General features: G+C 44.4%; 1 protein-coding gene across 1 annotated transcript in view; it reads left to right on the forward strand.

The window, feature by feature from the left end:
• LOC125533051 overlaps window positions 1–23980 on the forward strand; it is a 38152-nt gene that overhangs the window by 12030 nt on the left and 2142 nt on the right. Inside the window, exons 2-4 of the mRNA XM_048696847.1 lie at window positions 20835–21005; window positions 21096–21356; window positions 22704–22934. Of these exons, the coding sequence (XP_048552804.1) occupies window positions 20835–21005; window positions 21096–21356; window positions 22704–22934 (663 nt within the window). The remainder of the gene's footprint in view (window positions 1–20834; window positions 21006–21095; window positions 21357–22703; window positions 22935–23980) is intronic.

Here is a 23980-nt window from a genome sequence, read left to right on the forward strand (position 1 = left end):
TCACTTGTGCTTCATGAAGTAGTTAGATTCCTCACTTGTACTGATCTGTGGGTTCGTACAAATCTGGAACCAACTTCTTATCTATGAGTGAATGTCTTCGCACGATGAGGTCAATGTCTTCTAAACTGATTAATCTTCAAAACCTTCTGAGAATGCATATGACCTCTTCCCCTTCCCTCGCACCTTAATGCTGTCACAGGTACATGTCCGTGGGAGAATCCTTCGGTTCTCATAGTCTGCATTCATTTGCAGAATTCCTACAGCATCACATAAATTCTCCTGAAGCCAGTTCCTGTTGGTCCAGCAAAAGAAAGCCTTTGAAGCCTTTGAAAGTTTTGAAGCCTTTCAAGTTAAAGTTTATGGCTTCAGAAGCAGCAGCAAGGAAGGGGGGCAGACAGCGACGTGAAGGAACTTCCAAAGATCTGCCTGAAGACCTGGCAGAAATGTATAAAACAGATCCTGAAGAGAATTATGGGCAGCGCAAGACCCGAATCCAATGGATTCGACGCTATTGGGCTGAACAATGGTTCAAATACCGCTTCACAACCCAAGAGTATGCTGAGAAAAGTGCCATCAAAAGACCGTGGGGAGACATCTTATACAAGAACCTTGTACCCAGGTCCAGAGATGAAGCTATTGCCCAAAGCTTCTATCCATGCATGGTTCGTGGGCCACAGCCTGATGATGCACATCCGTCGTCACTACTCTGGTGTCGTGACGACAATCTATTCAAGCGCAACTTCCAGTTTGCCCAACAATCAGCGAAGCAGAACAAGAAGAAGTTGGGGTTAGACTTCAACCCTGGTCCTCAGCACCAAGGGCAGATGGCACGACGCGACCAATATCATCGGTCCGTATGCCAACCTTGAGGGCCTCATCACCCGCATCTTAGTCCAAGGGACTGCCGTGAATGACCCTCCAGCTGACTCTGAGTCTGATGAAGCTCCTGCTGTACCGAAGCCAAAGCAGTCGAAGAAGCCAAAAGCTTCAAAGCCGGCCCCTTCATCAAAAATCTCAAGGGCGAAGCCATTGGCAACTGCACCTCCTGAAGACAGTGTGCAGTCTGAAGACGTATCCCGCGTCTCCAAGCCCCAGAAGGCCAAGGTGCCTCAGCCACACACCGGCAAAGAGCTCACAGCTGCTGCCATTCTGCGCAGCGAAGCCATTGATCTGTCAAGTGATGAAGATCTTGGAGATGACGCTCTAGAGCAGCTCATCAAGAGCAAAGAAGAAGCTGAAATCTTCAACAATTTGCCTCTCTTTGATGTCGCCATCATCCACAACTTCATCGACGAATGGTTTGCCACACCAAACATCAGCTTCGAAGATCTGCAGCTGCCTGTTGGCCTCAGCGTCGCCTTCCAAGGCGCAATTGCTTCAGAACTTGCCATTGCCCAGCGCATTGTTGAACTGAAGCAGAAAATTGATCATGAAAAGGCTCAGTTCAAGAAGAATATGGCCAAGCTCAGCGTGCAAGAAGTGAAGAGCTTCAAGACCATGTTGCATGAGCTCAAGGAAAATTTTCTGAAGAAGCGTGCAGAAGCTCAGGGCTTCACGTGAGCGGATGAAGTCTCTGGCTGAAAGATGTGTACAAGCCTACAATGAGGCTGAGAAGCGCAAGGCACTTGGGCGTCCTGGCATCGACCCCAAGATGGCCGCGAAGAAGAAGAAGAAGCCTGCTATGGCTGAACCAGAGGCACCTAGGCAAGAAGCAGTTCCAATTGTCTTCCCAACTGCAACGACTGGCTCGAAGCCAAAGAGCCGGTCAACAGCTTCAGAGCTCAAGAAGACAAGAACTGCTGAGGCTGAAGCCAGGAAGAGGAAAAGCTCTGAAGCCTCTCCTACTGCCCCCAGCAAGAAGAAGCGAAAGATCAAGAAATCTCGGGCTGCTCCCACAGAGCCCTTGATAGTTGAACCTATTCTATGGTTCACCCCAACGCAGAACGACAACTGACAGTTCATGAGCCTGCTTCCACAGAGGCTCCTGAAGCTGAAGACATACCAGCAGCCGACCCCATTGCTGCTGAAGACATTGGTCATCAGGACAATGTACAAGATGATGCAGCCCTTCCTCAGTATGAACACAGCGAACTCATCAGCATTGGTCGTCCTCTGACGCCAATTGCACAAGATGCGTCATGGGCGGATCGCCCTCAAGAGGAAGAAGACAATGAGGCCCAGCCCACTCCAACCCCACAGGCGTCGTCTGCATTCCGCAGGCTTCGCAAAGGTCCAAGGCCTCAAGTCTATGCTGAAGACATTCCGGCTGCATCAGCCGCAGAAGAAGCACCACAAGAGCCACTCCTATGCTCCACCAAGAAGCAGTTCTCCAGGAGAACGTGCTTGTGACTGACCCTCCAGCTAGTCAAGCGGAGGCTGAAAATGTTGAGGCTGCCACAACCAAACTGAAGCCAATGTGGAGCCCTCCCCACCAAAAGCTTCAGCAGACAGCGAAGCTACTGATCCAGACACTTCTGTTCCTGAGTCTGCTGCAGGTCCTCAATTTGATTACCATGTTGAGCAGGCCTCATGTCCAGAAGCCAGTCCCAAGGCTGCCAAGGTTCCCAGGTCCTGCATCAGCACCTGGCTCCTTTGACATCAATAGCTTCAAGGCAGACAATACGTTCTTCAACAGCTCCAAGAACCCCTATTCAAGGGAAAGGATTTCATCAGATAGGTTCTGGAGCTATCCTCAGCGCAGCTACTATTCATGCATCCTATACAACCAAGGTCGCATCTTCCCGCACAAGCGCCTTGATGTTGAAGCCATTGCTGGTCTGCCCTGCTTAGAGGAAGCGCTGGATTGCTTCAAGCAAGTGGGTCTGCTGCAGTTTATAACTGATGAAGAGCACTGGAATGAAGAGCTTCTGCTGCAATTCTATGCCACCCTACACATCAAAGGATACAACAGAGATCCGAAGACTTGGGCCCTGGAGTGGATGACCGGCAATGTCCATCACGAAGCCAATGCATTCGATATCATTGAGCTCACCGGGCTGCCCACTCCTGGCGAACTCTTCGAGGAAGGCTGTCCACTACACACTGAAGCTCTTGAGAGCATATTCCAGAGGCCTGAACCAAATATGAGTCAGATGCTCTCCATGATGAAGCCACTGCCTCTCGATGCTCCTTATCCAACAGAGTTCTTCGTTGAAGACTTTGAGTACCTGCCCAGAACAATCTATCACATTATCCGGCGGACTCTCTGGCCTATTAAAGGGCACTCTCCAAATGCCAAGATTGAGGGTGCAATGAAGACTTTGATATTCGGTATCCTTCATGGCAAATGCTTCAACGCACAGGATTTCTTCATACGCCAACTCGCTGCATCAGGCTCAGATCTGTTTGGTTTAAAGTTCTATGCTCCTTGGGTAATGAGACTGATCAAGCTTCACTCTGCGATCTCATATCAGCCCTCAGCCCGCAACCATCGGATCTTCTTGCCAGATGTGGATACCTCTGCTGAAGCTATATATCCTGAGCCTGCCAAGCAACCTTAAGTCTTCAGAATGCAGAACACCAGAGCTTCACTCAAAATGATGAAGGTGTTGAAGCCATCTCCACGGTGTATCCTTTGGCTGGCACTACACGTGCGCCACACCCTGCTTCAACTGAAGCCACTGATAGTGCAACTGCTTCAAGACCCAAGAAGCACGCTCGTGTTCTCAATGGCCGAGAGCTTCTTGTGGCCCTTCATCAAAAACAAGATAGGCATCACGACTGGCTAAAGCGTCAGATGAAAAGCCTCTTGGTAGATGTTAATCGTCTTCGAAATCTTGCCACCAAGAATGCTTTCGTCACTCATGAAACCTACCGGCGTACATGGAAAGGGCTATCAATGATATGTACTAAAGCTGAACTTGAAGAGGGTGGCTTCACTGAGCGCTTCAAGTTTGACACCACACCTCCTAGAAGGGCTGTGATGCGCAACACACCATAACTTGAAGACTCTGAGTTTTCTTCATCTGCTGCCACAGTCACTGCCAGAATCATCGATGAAGAAGACGATGCTACATCCCCGCCACCTGCTTCAGCACCTCCAAGCTCTTCTGCACCGCCAAACACCTCCAACGACCCTGCTGCTCCTGAGAACGAGTAGACACTCTATGTCTTCAAACCTTTTTGGTCCTCGCTGACAAAAGGGGGAGAAGCATATGAGTTGATAGTCTTCAAGCGGGTCCATATGGGCGAGTGCTTTATGTTTTGCTATATTTTGCTTCGTGCTTACAACTCTCGTTTTTGCTTCATTTGGTTCTTATGAGTTGTAACACTTAAACCAGATGGTCGTCTTCTACTTGTTTGCCACCCTATTTTGCGAAGATAAATTCCGCATGTGCGACGATAAATTCCGCACTTAGCTCATTTTGCAGACGTCCATTTTCCATTATGCATGTCATTATCTTCATATACTTTCACATGCATAGTGGATTGTCATCATAAGCTGAAGTGGATCTCCTCAAGTACAACCTGCCATGTGCATTTGCATTCCAAAAGCAAATTAACTTATATGCACATCTCAGGGGGAGCCCTTGCAACTTATGAAGACAATTCCTTGTCCTTTACAATTTCACAGACTATATTCCTTGTTGAAAACTTCAACTAGTTTGTCATCAATCACCAAAAAGGGGGAGATTGTAAGTGCATCTAGTGCCACCCCTAGTTGGTTTTGGAGTATTGACGACAAACCTAGTTGAGGGACTAATGTGTTTGTGAGAATTGCAGGATAACACAGGTAGAAGTCCCTCATTGATTCGGTTTTACTACCAGAGATGACCCCTAAAAATGTATGAAGACATTGAAGTCAAAGGTGGTATATGAAGATATTCACATTGAAGACTATGAAAAAAGAAGACATTATGAAGCCTATGGAGCTCGAAGACTTAGATCTTTCGTAGTTCTTTTTCTTTTGTGTTGAGTCATAGGAACCACCGTACTGTTAAGTGGGGTCCAGGAGAACCAGTCAGAATGACTGAAGTGATGCCTAAATCAAAAACCTATGTCTTCGAGTGAAGACAATGAGAGCGAATCTTGTCCAGAGCCGGACAAGTCAGCTTTGCTTGTAGCCCAAGTAAAGTTGCCATGAGAGTTTGAAATCTGACCGTTGAGACACGTGTCAGTTCCTTAGTGACCCAGGGTCATTTCGGACAAATCAGGTCGGGTTGCCAAGTGGCTATAAATAGCCCACCCCCTACAACCATAAACGGTTGGCTGCTCAGATTTCAGTGCACGGCTTTTGTCGTTTGAGAGCAACCCACCTCGAAGCCTTTGAGAGAAAATTCCTAGCGAGGAGAAAAGCCCTAACCACCCAGAGCCAGAGAACATTGGGCATCACTTAAGTCTTCTTGTCTGTGTGATCTGAAGACTTATTGCACTTGAGGACTGTGAATCCTCCAGACGGTTAGGCGTCGCGTTCAGAGCATCCAAGAGACATTGTGGATTGCCATTGAACGAAGTCTGTGAAGGTTTGGGAGTCTACCTTGAAGACTTACCAGAGTGATTGGGCGAGGACTATGTGACCTTAGCTCAAGGAGAATACGGTGAGGACTTGGTGTCCTGAGCTGCGTGTTCAGGACTGGGTGTCCGGGACTGTGTGTCCTAAGGTTTAAATACCTAGCCGCTCCAACCAGACGTACAGTTGTCACAGCAACTGGAACTGGTCCAACACATCATTGTCTTCAACGAGTCACTGGTTTCATCTTCACTTCCTTTTTCTTACTGTTACTCATTGTGAAGCCATTGCATGCTTGCTCTATCTTTTGTCTTCACAACGTGAATGTATGATCTGTTTGGCTTCATAACTTCTTCCTACCTGATCCTTATTACACTGCAGCTGTTTGTCTTTGTGCTTTCACTCTATTGAATACTTGACCATGGCTTGCCTAGTGTAATCTAACTTCCGCTGCATAGTAATAGGCAAAATCTTTGCTGTTTGTCTTCATAACTCCCACGTTTTGAAGACTTTCATAAAAATCTCCTATTCACCCCCCCTCTAGTCGATATAACGCACTTTCACAATTGATTCAACCATGCTCTGGTAGAGCCCTCCAACATCAAGGAGAGGTGCTTCATGGCTACATCATCATTGCCACCACCAATCTGCACAGCCACTCGGTAATCCTCAAGCCAAGTGTCTGGTTTGGATTCGCCGGTGAACTTGCTGACTCCAGTCGCCAACCTGAAGTTTGGAGGAATCACTGCTGCTCTGATGGCTCTGTTGAAACACTCGGGTCCTCAAACATGTACCCTGCTTCCAGTCGGATGATCTCTATCGTGGCCTTCTCTGTGAGCTCTGTTTCTATCAACCAGACCTTGAACGAGGATTGACCTCGCATCAAAGCCTGGTTCTCTGGGGTCGACTGGAATTCTCCGTTCGCCGTTGTGGGGGCGCCTGTCATCTTGCCGCCGAGGCACGTACGACCCACTCCTCGGAGGAGACGTGGGCACTCGACGACGATCGTCATGGTCGAGTCGATGATCATACTGCTCATGGTTCTTGTACTGATCTTGCTGGTATCCACGTCCCTCACACCGCGGAGGCGGTCTCGGGCTATGGGTAGACTGGACAGTATCCACCACCACAGACCTGCTATGAATCCTATTCTGCGACTGAGATACCGCTGTATTCTGCTCTCCTGCTGCCTAGAGTAAAGCCCGGATTTGCATCAAACCTCGGCCAGCTTCTGACTGGGAAGGTTGAATTGACTCTGCTATTCGAGCTGCAGCTGTGAGATTCTGGATTGGAGTTTGATATACCTGAGTCGGAGGCGGAAAAAGTTGTCGTCGACTGGACTCGGGGATCCGCTGCCGAGCACGCTCGTCGAGTGCGTGCTGGAGGTTCTCCAGTCGAGTGTGCTCAGCCAAGTTGGCCAGGCGCGCCTCCTCCAAGGCCTGGGCCTCAGGGGTTTCTCCAACGACAGGAGTGTGGAGCGCATCCATATTACGGCGACGAAGATCTTCCCTCCGCTGCGAAGAGAGGGGTTCGGGACGGTACTACTCGTCAACACGCGACGGATCACTGCCGCCATCGCCACCATCTTCCCGAGTGAAGCCAGGAGGAATACGTGGTCCATTGACCATCAAGACTTCTGCCGCGGGGTCGCTGCTGTCGCATTCGGTCGCAGTCTCGACGGAGCCAGTCGATAGATCGAACAGGCCGTAGAGAGTTTCATCGGGCTCGATTGCCGCGATTAGCGGGGTGGCCGATTGGTGGGCCACCGCGGCCTCACCCACCGCTGAAGCCGCGACCGATCAGATCACTGGCGCCGGCGAACAACAGAGAGAGATGTTGTCATAGGAGTCGACTGATACGGAGTCGACGGTTGTCGAAGAAGGACGCCGCGAACGCACGCGCGGAAGTGCGTCGCCCCGCGGACGGGTAGCACCTCGACGTCGAGTGGATCTTCGTGAAGCCAAGCGGAGTCGTCGGCGATGAAGACGAGCGCACCGAGACGGATCTCACGGCCTTCAGCCAATCCTCCGCCGGAAACCATGATGATGGGAATTGGAAGAATCGCAACTTCTCCAATAAACTGCTAAGACACTAATACGTCTTGAGCTTGCGTTGGTTTTCCCCGAAGAGGAAGGGATGAGGCAGCAGAGTAGCATAAGTATTTCCCTCGGTTTTTGAGAACCAAGGTATCAATCCAGTAGGAGCCCACGCTCAAGTCCCTCGTACCTGCACAAAGCGATAGCTACTCACAACCAACGCGATTAGGGGTTGTCAAGCCCTTCATGGTCACTTACGAGAGTAAGATCTGATAGATAGAATATTTTTGGTATTTTTGATATAAAGATGCAAAGTAAAAAGTAAAGGCAAAGTAAATAGCAAAACAATATAAAAGTGATGGAGATTGATATGACGAGAATAGACCCGGGGGCCATAGGTTTCACTAGTGGCTTCTCTCAAGAGCATAAGTATTCTACGATGGGTGAACAAATTACTGTTGAGCAATTGATAGAATTGTGCATGATTATGAGAATATCTAGGCATGACCATGTATATAGGCATCACGTCCGTGACAAGTAGATCGAAACGATTTTGCATCTACTACTATTACTCCACTCATCAACCGCTATCCAGCATGCATCTAGAGTATTAAGTTAAAAACAGAGTAACGCCTTAAGCAAGATGACATGATGTAGAGAGATAAATTCATGCAATATGAAATAAACCCCATCTTGTTATCCTCGATGGCAATGATACAATACGTGTCTTGCTGCCCCTTCTGTCACTGGGTAAGGACACCGCAAGATCGAACCCAAAGCTAAGCACTTCTCCCATGGCAAGAACTACCAATCTAGTTGGCCAAACCAAACGGATAATTCGAAGAGACTTGCAAAGATAACCAATCATGCTTAAAAGAATTCAGAGAAGATTCAAATATTATTCATAGATAGACTTGATCATAAACCCACAATTCATCGGTCTCAACTAACACACCGCAAAAAGAAGATTACATCGAATAGATCTCCACGAGAGAGGGGGAGAACTTTGTATTGAGATTCAAAGAGAGAGAAGAAGCCATCTAGCTACTAACTATGGACCCCGAAGGTCTGATGGTAAACTACTCACACTTCATCGGAGAGGCTAGGATGATGTAGAAGCCCTCCTTGATGACGGCCCTTTTCCGGTGGAGCTCCGGAACAGGCCCCAAGATGGGATCTCGTGGATACAGAAAGTTGCGGCGGTGGAATTAGGTTTTTAGCTCCTATTCTGATCATTTGGGGGTACGTGTGTATATATAGGAGGAAGGAGTACGTCGGTGGAGCACCGAGGGGCCCACGAGGTAGGGGGCGCGCCCTAGGGGGGGCGCCCCCACCCTCGTGACCACCTCTTTGATCCCTTGCAGTAGGGTCCAAGTCTCCTGGATCACGTTCGGTGAGAAAATCACGTTTCCGAAGATTTTATTCCGTTTGGACTCCGTTTGATATTCTGTTTATCTGAAACACTAAAATAGGCAAAAAAATAGCAATTCTAGGCTGGGCCTCTGGTTAATAGGTTAGTCCCAAAAATAATATAAAAGCGGAAAATAAAGCCCAATATAGTCCAAAACAGTAGATAATATAGCATGGAGCAATCAAAAATTATAGATACGTTGGAGACGTATCAGACACCTGCCCCACGGTGGGCGCCAACTGTCGTGGGTCTAAGACTGACAGTAGAATGGGGGGTAGGTATGAGGAGGCAAGATCCTAGCTATGGAGTAGTTGTACACACGAGTTCAGGCCCTTCTCGGAGGAAGTAACAGCCCTACGTCTCGGTGCCCTGAGGCGGTCGACTGGATTATGTGTGTGTGTGTGTGTGTGTTTACAAAGATGCGAACCCTTCTCCCGGAGGAGGGGGTGGCTTATATAGAGTGCGCCAGGACCCCTGCTCCCCTCCGTTACACAGGATTCATTGTACATTAAGAGAGGAATGTTACTGGTAACGCTAGCCATTAAATGCTATAAATGGCAATTAAGCCTATAAGTAAATGCTCGACCGTTGCTGGTGCAGAGTGCTTTAGATGTTCCGCTCGTTGAGTGGCTTCTGCGACGGTCGAGTGCCATTGATTCTTCCGAGGGGAACGTCTCTGGTCGAGTGGATAATGGTACACTTTGAATGATTTTGGCTTTAGGGTGATGTCCTAGGGGAAGGTGTCTAGGTCAGGCCTATTACCCTACCCTAGGTACATAACCTCATCAAGCAGAACTTGTAGTAATCAACCGCTTTGAAGTCAGGTTTTCCCCAAATATAGTGCCAGATGTCATTGCTGGTTGTTGAGGGTTGCAGTCTGGCGATCGTTTGGATGTCACGTACCTCCTCGAATGCTTCTGGCGAGAGTGGAAGATGAAAGGTTGCGTGCAGTGATGGGCTTACCAACAAATTTTTCATAGAGGCATCTTCATGCAGAACATAAGAGAACGCTCAAGGATGGGAAGTTTCCAGTGCCTCATCAAGCCATAAGTCTTTCCATGCAAGAACTATCGTGCCATCGACCACCTGGACACGGCTCACCCCCATGTATTTAGGAGTAAGCTTGAGAACGTCACACCACCAGAATGACCCCACTGCGTCAGATGCATGTGGGATCTTGTCGGAGTAGTAAGTGTTCCAAAGGAGCTGTACCCAGGGGACATCTTTCTTGTTGTAGAATTTGTGCAAGAATTTTAGGAGCAGAGCTTCGTTTTGGATGGAAAGATTGATCGCTCCGAGACCGCCTTGTTTTTAAGGTCTGCATACCAAATCCCAGGCTGCCAGTGAGTTGCACTTGTCTCCTTGCTCGGTTTTCTTCGTCCATAGGCATCTACGTCTGATTTTCTCAAGCATCTCCAAGATCTATTGTGAGAACAAAGTTGCTATCTATGATGATTATTGTGATGACATGTATGCTATAAAGAACAATGATAACCATGAAACTTGTCATCTTGATTTTAATTTCAATTGGATTATGCCTCACATGATAGTTATTTTGTTGAGTTTGCTCCCACTACTATTCATGAGAAGAAATTTGCTTATGTGGAGAGTAATAAAAATTCTATGCTTGGGGATCATGAAAATAATGTTTTATGTGATGGTTATATTGTGGAATTCATTCATGATGCTACTGAAAAATTTTATGAGGGAGGAATATATGCTTGTAGGAATTGCAACAATATCAAGTTTCCTCTCTATGTGCTTAAAATCTTGAAGTTATGCTTGTTTTGCTTTCGCTAGTTGATTATTGTTCCCATAAATTGTTTGCTCACAAAATCCCTATGCATAGGAAGTGGGTTAGGCTTAAATGTGTTAGTCATATTCTTCAAGATGCTCCCATTATGTTTCAGTTCCTATCTTTTATGTGAGCATCATTGAAATCATCATGCCTAGCTAGGGGCGTTAAACGATAGCGCTTGTTGGGAGGCAACCCAATTTTATTTTTGTTCTTCACTTTTTGTTCCTGTTTAGTAATAAATAATTTATCTAGACTCTATTATGATTGTGTTTTTATGTTTTAATTAGTGTTTGTGCCAAGTAAAGCCTTTAGGATCTTCTTAGGTGATTGTTGTTTGATCTTGCTGATAAAAACAGAAAGTATGCACTCACGAAAATAATTTTCATTATTTACCAGAGAGCGATAAAATACCAATTCCAACTGCAGTAGATCAATATACAAATTATTTAGGTCATCCTAATGTTTCAGAATTTTTGGAGTTACATAAGTATTCGGAACCTTCAGATTTCTACAGACTGTTCTGTTTTTTACAGATTCTGTTTTCATTGTGTTGTTTGCTAATTTTGATGAATCTATGAGTAGTATCAGAGGGTATGAACCATAGAGAAGTTGGAATACAGTAGATATTACACAAATATGAATTTAGAATGTGTTCACAATAGTACCTAAGTGGTGATTTATTTTCTTATACTAACGGAGCTTACGAGTTTTCTGTTAAGTTTTGTGTTGTGGTAAAGATTCGATGGACTATGGAATAAGGAGTGGCAAGAGCCTAAGCTTGGGGATGCCCAAGGCAACCCAAGGTAATATTCAAGGACAACCAAGAGCCTAAGCTTGGGGATGCCCCGGAAGGCATCCCCTCTTTCGTCTTCGTCCATCAGTAACTTTACTTGGAGTTATATTTTTATTCACGACATGATATGTGTTTTGCTTGGAGCGGCATTTTATTTTATTTTGTTTTGCTTGTTGTTTGAATAAAATACCAAGATCTGAAATTCTTAAATGTTAAAGAGTCTTCACATAGTTACATAATTATTCAACTACGCATTGTGCTTCGCTTACATCTTTTGGAGTAGATTGTCGTTTGCTCTAGTGCTTCACTTATATTATTTTGAGATTCTTTTAGAACAACATGGTAATTTGCTTTGGTTATAAAATTAGTCCTAATATGATGGGCATCCAAGATGGGTATAATAAAAACTTTCATATAAAGTGCGTTGAATAGTAGGAGAAGTTTGATACTTGATGATTGTTTTGAGACATGAGGATGGTGATATTAGAGTCATGCTAGTTTAGTAGTTGTGAAATTGAGAAATACTTGTGTTGAAGTTGGCAAGTCCCGTAGCATGCACGTATGGTAAATGTTGTGTGACAAATTTGAAGCATGGGGTGTTCTTTGAGTGATTTCCTTATGAATGGCGGTCGGGAACGAGCGATGGTCTTTTCCTACCAATCTATCCCTCTAGGGGCATGCGTAGTAGTACTTTGCTTTGAGGGCTAATAAACTTTTGCAATAAGTATATGAGTTCTTTATGACTAATGTGAGTCCATGGATCATACGCACTCCTACCTTTCCGCAATTTGCTAGCCTCTACGGTACCGTGCATTGCCCTTTCTCACCTTGAGAGTTGATGCAAACTTCGCCGGTGCATCCAAACCCCGTGATACGATACGCTCTATCACACATAAGCCTCCTTATATCTTCCTCAAAACAGCCACCATGCCTACCGATTATGGCATTTCCATAGACATTCCGAGATATATTGCCATGCAACTTTCCACCGTTCTGTTTATTATGACACGCTCCATCATTGGCATATTGCTTTGCATGATCATGTAGTTGACATCGTATTTGTGGCAAAGCCACTTTCATAATTCTTTCATACATGTCGCTCTTGATTCATCGCATATCCCGGTACACCGCCGGAGGCATTCACATAGAGTCATGTTTTTGTTCTAGTATCGAGTTGTAACATTGAGTTATGAGTAAATAAAAGTGTGATGATCATCATTACTAGAGCATTGTCCCATGTGAGTAAAGTGAAATAAATAAATAAAAAAGAGGCCAAAGCCCAAATAAAAAAAGAGGCCAAAGAAGCCCAAACAAAAAATGAGAGAAAAAGAGAGAAGGGACAATGTTACTATCCTTTTTCCACACTTGTGCTTCAAAATAGCACCATGGTCTTCATGATAGAGAGTTTCTTATTTTGTCACTTGCATATACTAGTGGGAATTCTTCATTATAGAACTTGCCTTGTATATTCCAGTGATGGGCTTCCTCAAAATGCCCTAGGTCTTCATGAGCAAGCAAGTTGGATGCACACCCACTTAGTTTCTTTGGATGAGCTTTCATACTCTCATAGCTCTAGTGCATCCGTTGCATGGCAATCCCTACTCCTCGCATTGACATCAATTGATGGGCATCTCCATAGCCCGTTGATTAGCCGCGTCAATGTGAGACTTTCTCCTTTTTGTCTTCTCACATAACTCCCATCATCATATGCTATTCCACCTATAGTGCTATATCCATGGCTTGCGCTCATGTATTGCGTAAGGGTTGAAAAGGCTGAAGAGCGTTAAAAAGTATGATCCAATTGCTCGGCTTGTCATCGGGGTTATGCATGATGGGAGCATTTTGTGTGATGAAAATGAAGCATGGCCAAACTATAAGATTTTGTAGGGATGAACTTTCTTTGGCTATGTTATTTTGAGAGGACATAATTGCTTGGTTAGTATGTTTGAATTATTATTGTTTTTATGTCAATATTAAACTTTTGTCTTCAATCTTATGGATCTGAATATTCTTGCCACAATAGAGAAGATTACATTGATGAATATGTTAGGTAGCATTCCACATCAAAAATTCTATTTTTATCATTTACCTACTCGAGGATGAGCAGGAATTAAGCTTGGGGATGCTTGATACGTCTCCAACGTATCTATAATTTTTTATTGTTCCATGCTATTATATTATCCATCTAGGATGTTTTATATGCATTTATATGCTATTTTATATGATTTTTGGGACTAACCTATTAACCTAGAGCCTAGTGCCAGTTTCTGTTTTTCCTTGTTTTTGAGTATCGCAGAAAAGGAAAACCAAACGGAGTCCAATTGACCTGAAATTTCACGGAGATTATTTTTGGACCGGAAGAAGCCCACGGAGTACCGGAGATGGGCCAGAAGAGTCCCGAGGCACCCACAAGGGTGGGGGCGCGACCTACCCCCCTGGGCGCTCCCCCCTACCTCATGGCCGCCTCGGAGACGCCCTTGACTTGTTCCCGACACCAACATCTCTTATATATACCCAAACTTGCAGAACATAACCTAGATCTGGAGTTCCGCCGCCGCAAGCCTCCGTAGCCACCTAAAACCAATCTAGACCCGTTTCGGCACCCTGCCGGAGGGGGGGAATCCCTCTTCGGTGGCCATCTTCATCATCCCGACGCTCTCCATGACGAGGAGGGAGTAGTTCACCCTCGGGGCTGATGGTATGTACCAATAGCTATGTGTTTGATCTCTCTCTCGTGTTCTTGATTCGGCATGATCTTGATGTATCGCGAGCTTTGCTATTATAGTTGGATCTTATGATGTTTCTCCCCCTCTATCTCCTTGTGATGAATTGAGTTTTCCCTTTGAAGTTATCTTATCGGATTGAGTCTTTAAAGATTTGAGAACACTTGATGTATGTCTTGCATGTTCTTATCTGTGGTGATAATGGGATATTCACGTGATCCACTTGATGTATGTTTTGGTGATCAACTTGCGAGTTTCGTGACCTTGTGAACTTATGCATAGGGGTTGGCACACGTTTTCGTCTTGACTCTCCGGTAGAAACTTTGGGGCACTCTTTGAAGTTCTTTGTGTTGGTTGAATAGATGAATCTGAGATTGTGTGATGCATATCGTATAATCATACCCAAGGATACTTGAGGTGACATTGGAGTATCTAGGTGACATTATGGTTTTGGTTGATTTGTGTCTTAAGGTGTTATTCTAGTACGAACTCTAGGATAGATCGAACAGAAAGAATAGCTTCGTGTTATTTTACTACTGACTCTTGAATAGATCGATCAGAAAGAATAACTTTGAGGTGGTTTCGTACCCTACAATAATCTCTTCATTTGTTCTCCGCTATTAGTGACTTTGGAGTGACTCTTTGTTGCATGTTGAGGGATTGTTATATGATCCAATTATGTTATTATTGTTGAGAGAACTTGCACTAGTGAAAGTATGAACCTAGGCCTTGTTTCAACGCATTGCAATACCATTTTCACTCACTTTTATCATTAGTTACCTTGCTGTTTTTATATTTTCAGATTACAAAAACCTATATCTACCATCCATATTGCACTTGTATCACCATCTCTTCGCGGAACTAGTGCACCTATACAACTTACCATTGTATTGGGAGTGTTGGGGACACAAGATACTCCTTGTTATTTGGTTGTAGGGTTGTTTGAGAGAGACCATCTTCATCCTATGCCTCCCACGGATTGATAAACCTTAGGTCATCCACTTGAGGGAAATTTGCTATTGTCCTACAATCCTCTGCACTTGGAGGCCCAACAACGTCTACAAGAAGAAGGTTGTGTACTAGACATCAGTACATATCTTGACAAGTTTTTTGAAGTAGTTCAAAATGGAACAGTCAAAAAGGAGTTCTTGCCTGAGTTGTAAGGTATGAAGTTGAGTAAGACTCAAAACACGACCACGGCAAAAGATAGAGAGAATGAAAGTCATTCCCTATGCCTCAGCCATAGGTTCTATAAAGTATGCCATGTTGTGTTGTGTACCTTGCCATGAGTTTGGAAAGGGGGTACGATAGTGGTCCAGGAGTGGATCACTGGACAACGGTCAAAGTTATCCTTAGTTACCTAAGAGGACTAAGGAAATATTTCTCGGTTATGGAGGTGATAAAGAGTTCGTCGTAAAGAGTTATGTTGATGCAAGCTTTTACACCGGTCCTGATTACTCCAAGTCTCAATCTGGATACATATTGAAAGTGGGAGCAATTAGCTAGAGTAGCTCCATGAGCATTGTAGACATAGAATATTTGCAAAATACATACGGCTCTGAATGTAACAGAACCGCTCACTATACTTCTCTCACAAGCAAAACATGATCACACCTTAGCACTCTTTGGGTATTAATCACATAGCTATGTGAACTAGATTAATGAATCTAGTAAACCCTTTGGGTGTTGGTCACCTGACGATGTGAACTATTGGTGTTAAATCACATGACGATGTAAACTAGATTATTGACTCTAGTGCAAGTGGGAGAGTGAAGGAAATATGCCCTAGAGGCAATAATAAAGTTCTTATTTATATTTCCTTGTATCATGATAAATGTTTATTATTCATTCTAGAATTGTATTAACCGGAAACTTTGTACATGTGTGAATACATTGACAAACAAAGAGTCCCTAGTGTGCCTCTACTTGACTATCTCGTTAATCAAAGATGGTTAAGTTTCCTAGCCATGGACATGTGTTGTCATTTGATGAATGGGATCACATCATTAGAGAATGATGTGATGGACAAGACCCATCTGTTAGCTTAGCACTATGATCGTTTAGTTTATTGATATTGCTTTCTTCATGACTTATACATGTTCCTATGACTATGAGATTATGCAACTCCCGGATACCGAAGGAACGCTTAGTGTGCTATCAAACGTCACAACGTAACTGGGTGATTATAAAGATGCTCTACAGGTGTCTCCGATGGTGTTTGTTGAGTTGGCATAGATCGAGATTAGGATTTGCCACTCAATGTATCGGAGAGGTATCTCTGGGCCCTCTCGGTAATGATCATCACTATAAGCCTTGCAAGAAATGTGACTAATGAGTTAGTTGCGGAATGATGCATTACAAAATGAGTAAAGAGACTTGCTGGTAACGTGATTGAACTAGGTATGAGGATACTGACGATCGAATCTCGGGCAAGTAACATACCGATGACAAAGGGAACAACATATGTTGTTATGTGGTTCGACCGATAAAGATCTTCGTAGAATATGTAGGAGCCAATATGGGCATCCAGGTTCCGCTATTGGTTATTGACCAGAGAGATGTCTCGGTCATGTCTATGTAGTTCTCGAACCCATAGGGTCCGCACGCTTACCGTTCGTTGACGATATAGTATTATATGAGTTATGTATGTTGGTGGCCGAATGTTGTTCAGAATCCTGGATAAGATCACGGACATGACCAGGAGCTTCGGAATGGTCTGGAGGTAAATATTGATATATAGGATGATATGGTTCAACCAAGGGGTGAAGCCCACGAGGCTTTAGGTCAGTGCAAAAGGAGTTTTGTGGAGGCCAGGGGGCCAAACGCCGGAGACCCTGGCGTCTGGACATGGGCTAGATGCCGAGGCCCATGGCGTCTGGGCCAGACGCCAAGGGTTGTGGCGTTTGGTCCTGGAGTCCGAGTGGGACTCTTGCCTTCGGGCAAAACCGACTTTGATGAGGCTTTTGCTCCAAGTTTCGACCCCAGGGCTCAACACATAAATAGAGGGGCAGGGCTAGCACCAAAGACACATCAAGAAACACCAAGCCGTGTGCCGGCAACCCCGTCCCCTCTAGTTTATCCTCCGCCATAGTTTTCATAGTGCTTAGGCAAATCTCTGCGAAGATTGTTCTTCACCAACACCGTCACCACGTCGTCGTGCTGCCGGAACTCATCTACTACTTCGCCCCTCTTGCTGGATCAAGAAGGCGAGGACGTCATCGAGCTGAACGTGTGCTGAATGCGGAGGTTCCGTACGTTCGGTACTTGATCGAGATGGATCATGAAGGTGTACGACTACATCAACCGCGTTGATAAACGCTTCCGCTTTAGGTCTATGAGGGTACGTAGACACACTCTCCCCTGTCGTTGCTATGCATCTCCTAGATAGATCTTGCATGATCGTAGGAATTTTTTTTGAAATACCGCGTTCCCCAATAGGGCATCAGTGGATACGGTTAGCCATGGAAAGTGAAAGTTATGATGAAAAAAGGAATAAACTTTATTTTCTATTTGGAAACTGCCTATGATATATCTAAGCATGGAAAGTATTGGGAACTCTAAGTCGTTTTCGTTGGTGGGATGGATACACCTCTCAAAATGTTTTTATCTCAATTTTTTCGCTTTGAGCTCTGGCACCTCTACAAATCTCTACTCCCCTCTGCGAAGGGACTTTCTTTTACTTTATGCAATTTTTATTTTTGAAATTTGAGTCTCCATCTTCTCTCATAAAAGCACCAACTAGGAGGCAATATGATCGTGCTCAAGTATTGGGTGTAGTTAATATTCGAGTGTGTTTCATGAATGGATCAATGTTTGAGCATGATGGGCTAGGGATAACTTATTTTAGCATTGATATTTTGAAAGACATGGTTGGTTGTTGATATGCTTGAGTATCTAAATTATTATGTCAAAACTAGACTATTGCTTTGAATCACATAAAAGTCCAAATGTCCATGCTATAAAGAAAATAATATGATATGACTTGATGAACAACACTCCACATTAAAAAATTTGTTTTTATCACTTACCTACTCGAGGACGAGTAGGAGTTAACCTTGGGGATGCTGATACGTCTCCAACATATCTATAATTTTTGATTGTTTCATATTGTTTTATTATCAATCTTGGGTGTTTTATAATCATTTTATATCATTTTTTGGTACTAACCTATTGACATAGTGCCAAGTGCCAGTTGTTGTTTTTTCCATGTTTTTTACATCGCAGAAAATCAATATCAAACGGAGTCCAAATGCCACGAAACTTTACAGAGATTTTTTTATGGGCCAGAAGGAACGCAATGGGCCCCGGTTGCACCTGGGGGTGCCCCGAGGGGGGCACAACCCACCAGGGCACGCCAGGAGGCCCAGGTGCGCCCTGGTGAGTTGTGCCCACCTCGGGTGCCCCCGGACCGCCTCTTTTCTCTATAAATACCCCCAAAAATACCAGAATCCTAGGGGAGTCGACAAAATATTCATCCAGCCACCGCGGAGTCCAGAACCACCAGATCCAATCTAGACACCATCTCGGATGGGGTTCACCACCTCCATTGGTGCCTCTCCGATGATGCGTGAGTAGTTCTTTGTAGACCTTCGGGTCCGTAGTTAGTAGCTAGATGGTTTCATATCTCTCTCTCTCTCTCTCGTGATTCTCAATACAATGGTCTCTTGGAGATCCATATGATGTAACTCTTTTACGGTGTGTTTGTTGGGATCGATGAACTTCGAGTTTATGATCAGTTCTATGTTTTTATATCCATAAAAGTATTTGAGTTTCTTTGATCTATTTTATGCATGATCTCTTATAGCCTCGTATTTATTCTTCGATATTTGGGTTTTGTTTGGCCAACTTGATCTATTTATCTTGCAATGGGAAGAGATGCCCAGTAGTGGGTTCGATCTTACGGTGCTTGATCCCAGTGACAGAAAGGGAACCGACACGTATGTATCGTTGCTACTAAGGATAAAAATATGAGATCTAAATCTACCGCCATATAGATAAACGAATCTTGTCTACATCATGTCATCATTCTTATTGCATTACTCCGTTTTTCCATGAACTTAATACACTAGATGCATGCTGGATAGCGGTCGATGTGTGGAGTAATAGTAGTAGATGCAGACAGAAGTCGGTCCACTAATCTTGGACGTGATGCCTATGTAATGATCATTGCCTGGATATCGTCATAATTATTTGAAGTTCTATCAATTGTCCAACAGTAATTTATTTACCCACCGTTTGCTATTTTTCTCGAGAGAAACCACTAGTGAAACCTACGGCCTCCGGGTCTTCTTTCTCATATATTTGCCTTGCGATCTACTTTTCCTTTGCATTTTTATTCAGATATATTAAACCAAAATCCAAAAATACTTTGCTGCAATTTATTTTATTTGGCGTTCGATCTATCAATATTTACAACTTTATCTCCAGTCACTCGTCGTTTCTGACGCCGTTACCCGAAAGGGATTGACAACCCCTTTAACACGTCGGGTTGCGAGGTGTTGTTATTTGTGTGCTACATCATCCCTCCCTCTCCAGGGAAACACCGACGTAGTTCCAGCCACCATCACCGCCCGCAATCAAGAAGGCGAGGGGCGCCTCGTCCACTACCTCAGAGGAGGCAGTCCCTCGGGCTCAAGGTCATTGTCTCTAAGGTGGAGCGCGTAGCTCGGCAGCAGGCAAGGTACAACCCGGTGTAGTGCCGATCACCGCTCCGCGTTGGCCAAGAGCAACCTGACAATGTACTGGTTCCGCAACGACCCTAACCTCGTGCCGTGTGGGTGTTCGACTACTCTGTGACCACCGCGGAGACGCCCGCCAGACGCCTCCGCTACCTTGACGGCGAGTTTGTCAAGATCGGCGAGGAGTAGTCACTTAGCGGCTGCTCCGCCAATGCCAGTCGCAGCAAGTCCGCTGCTAGGGCTCCGAAGGCCACGTCGGCAGTGGCCGCGGCGTCACACCGCAAGGTGCAGCAGGAGGCGGAGCAGCTCCTCCGCGAGTGGCAGGCAGCCACCGGACAAGGCTACTGCGGCCCTCCGACGCCGTCCTGCCGCTGGAGGGACCACCACCACGACAACGACGGTGTGGCAGGGATGGAGACCACGCGTACGAGGTGGTCGTCCGGTATATGATTTAGTTTTTTTAGCTTTTCTTTTGTTAAACGGTCGAATATCAACTTTTTATGTAAATTATGTCCGAACTTCAATGAAATTCATCCGGTTTGATCGAGTTTGGTCCAATTAGTTCGAATTGTTGGCTGGACGTATGCGGGCAGCGTTGGATGGCGGCCTACCGCATCTATGTCCGCGGACGGATGTGGAAGAATATTCGCGGTTGCCGTTGGAGATGCCGTTAGTTTTCGTGTAGATAGAAAAGCTTATCTTGTGCACAGTAGATAAATCACTCTAGGTATTTCCAGCCTAAAGAAAAACTGAAAATGGAGCTTCTATAACGTAAATCATGGAAGCATTAATTTCTATATTTATTTGGTGGAAGCAAATCATGACTTGCCAAAAATAAAGAGAATCAGCATTAATTCCCTGGCTCAGTGGGATCCTTCCAAAGATTTCAATCGTACGCGGGGGATCAGCTGGGGGTCTTGGATTTTTACCGTAACCGTTTCCGAAGGAGAGGATAAGGGCGCGGATCCTGCGGGAGGAGGCGGAGGCCATGGCGCTCGAGGCCGAGGTCCGCCGTGAGCTCATGGAGGAGCGCGCCAGGTTGCTCGTGGGGCTGGCCGGCGTGTCCGAACATGGGGCGGCGCCATCGCTGAAGACAGCGTCGCCGTACTTTCATGAGGTTTGCTGATCTGAGGATTCAACCTGTTGAATCTAGGTCTCCGGCTCCTTTTCATCCCCTAACTATTCCAATATCTGTGTTCTTCTCCAGTCTGTGCAGGCCGGGTCTAAAGTAGACGTGTCTGCTGCTGTGCCAGGCAAGCGGAAAAACCCTGATGTACATGATGCATCTGCTGTTTTGGCGGCCACCGGAAGCAAGAAGCCGAAGTCAGGCCTGACTTGCACGGTGTGCAACATCACGGCAACCAGTGAGGTTGCCCTGCAAGAGCACCTCAGAGGGAAGAGCCACGGGAAGAAGGCCGCTAAACATACGCAGCCATCGCCTGGAACAGGTCAACCAGAGGAGGATGCGGTAATAAAATGCAGCATGTATTTATATCTCCGTACTGAAATACGGAATGCAAAGTATTGTTTCATTTCTGATGTCCAATATCTAATTGGTTGAACCAACTATGATTCTTGTTCTTTAGGTGAGACACATTTAGATATAATAACACTCAAGCGTTCTATATAATGTGATGTTACAAGCATCATAATATCTTGCTACTGCACAAGTTATATGGATCTTCGAATCAAACTGTCCTGAATCGTGTTTTGATTCATACTGTACTAGCCTTACATTTTCATATTCAAGTATATATGAATTCGTGTTTGTTTTGAATACATGAAAACGTATGCTGTCTGGGCTTGAGTCCATAGCCCAGGCCACTGCAATTCTTTTTTCTTGACACCTTGATGCCCTAATGATAATGTCGTCGTATTCAGTAGTATTCTTGAATTACCTATATTTTACAGCCCAGCTAGCTAGAGTGGCTTGGTTAGGTGTAACTTGTAACACCAGTAAATCACACATTTTGAGGAACATAAATAGGTCTCGACTGCCACTCTAGCTAGCTGGGCTGTAAAATATAGGTAATTCAAGAATACTAGTGAATACTGAATATGACGACATTATCAGTAGGGCATCAAGGTGTCAAGAAAAAAGAATTGCAGTGGCCTGGGCTATGGACTCAAGCCCAGACAGCATATGTGTTCATGTATTCAAAACAAACACGAATTCGTACTAACCTTCAACAAGTTTTATGTCTGGGCTTGAGTCCATAGCCCAGGCTACTGCAATTCTTTTTTGTTGACACCTTGATGCCCTACTGATAATATTGTTGTATTCAGTATTCACTACTCCCTCCGTCTCACAATATAAGAGTGTTTTTGACACTATACAACAGTATTCTTGAATTACCTACATTTTACAGCCCAGCTAGCTAGAGTGGCTTGGTTAGATGTAACTTGTAACACCGGTAAATCACACATTTTGAGGGACATAAATAGGTCTCGACTGCTTCTGATTTTACTATGAATACAAACAACAAATAGTGCTAAGGCTTGCAACAATTCAAGATATTTACATGTCATCTTGTTACCAAATACCAACAATTTGTACTAACCTTCTACTTGTTTTTTTTCTTTTAATACTCCCTCTGTTCACTTTTATAAGGCTTTGTAGACGTTTCAGATATTGTGCAAAACAGCTCAATTTCACTTGTCTGAAACGACTTATAAAAGTGAACGGAGGGAGTAGGAAAAATAGATCCATTGATGGTGTATATATATTGTTGATAATAGTTTTTTTCATTTGTGAGAGATAAAGATTATTTCTTATATGTGTCAAAGAATTGACTGGTGTTTGTGTTTGATGCAGTTCAGCTTGAAGGTAAATAGGTCGGCAGCCTTACCGGCCAAGGGGCAAAACCCTGGTATTGTTGCCCCTTTGATGGCTTTCGCTGAAAAAAGTTGCGACAACTTGGGCTTGAACTGCACGGCATGCGGCATCACAGCAAGCAGTCAGAAGAACATGCAAGATCACCTCAAAGGGAAAATTCATATGAGGAAGACTGCCATGCTCGCGCAGCCATTGCCTAAGAAGGATGGGGTAAGGAATATGTTTGGACTTTGCCAACCCTACCCAAATTCAACAAAACAATATATTTGTTTTACTGCAGCGTGGTTAACTATAATATTTATAGTTTCCTATGAGGCTACTTGAATCGGTTGTACTTCCAACTCATTTATTGACCACAATACTGCCTGCTTACAAATATGTAACACCCCCTCAAATTTTGAGCCTAACTTTGACTACAAATTTGACTAATAAAATCTGAGTTCTATGCCACAAAAAATATATCACTGATTTTGTATCTGAAAGAAGTTTTGAACGCTATAGTTTTTGTGGCATATAACTGACATTTTATTAGTCAAATTTATTGTTAAAGTTAGGCTCAAAGTTGGAGAGGGTCTTATATGCTTGAAAGTAGGTATTATTCTGATCCTATTAGTAAAAGTGCTCATTCTTTTGTATATAGAAAGGGCCCGAACTGCAAATCCAGTACATGGCAAATGTGTATCATGATTTCTGGAACATAAAGAGGTCTCAAAGGCTATTTAATCATGATTGCTGAGAAACCAATTTTATGTGTCCTTACAAATGTCCTTGGTCCTAGTTTCTAGTGTACTAAAATGTTTGCATTCTTCCATTATCTTTGAATATTAAGAGGTGCTAGAGAAGCACAGGAGCTTGCGACAAGGGATTTTCTATACCTAGGGACATATGAATCCTATAGCATGATACGGCTAACAAAATTTTGTATAAGTTTGATAAAATACGAAATAAGTCATGCTCATAGAGGATGGATACAAGTATATGCGTCTAAAAATTAAGACTTAAATATGACCTGTAACTTACACCATTCCTTGTTTAAGTTATAAAGTTTACACGCTCATACTTGTATCCATCCCTAATTTCATGATTTATGTCGTATTTTGCTGAAACTTATGCGCATATTTTTAGGGTGTATAAGGTTCTGATGTACTCCCTTCATTCCGTAATTCTTGTTGTGGTTTCAGTTCAAAAACATAGATTCATCATCAATGCCACTTCAACAACTTGGTATTCCAGGAAATTTCACTATCAATGTTGCA

Source organism: Triticum urartu, chromosome 1 (assembly GCF_003073215.2).
Source record: "Triticum urartu cultivar G1812 chromosome 1, Tu2.1, whole genome shotgun sequence".
Classification (NCBI taxonomy): domain Eukaryota; kingdom Viridiplantae; phylum Streptophyta; class Magnoliopsida; order Poales; family Poaceae; genus Triticum; species Triticum urartu.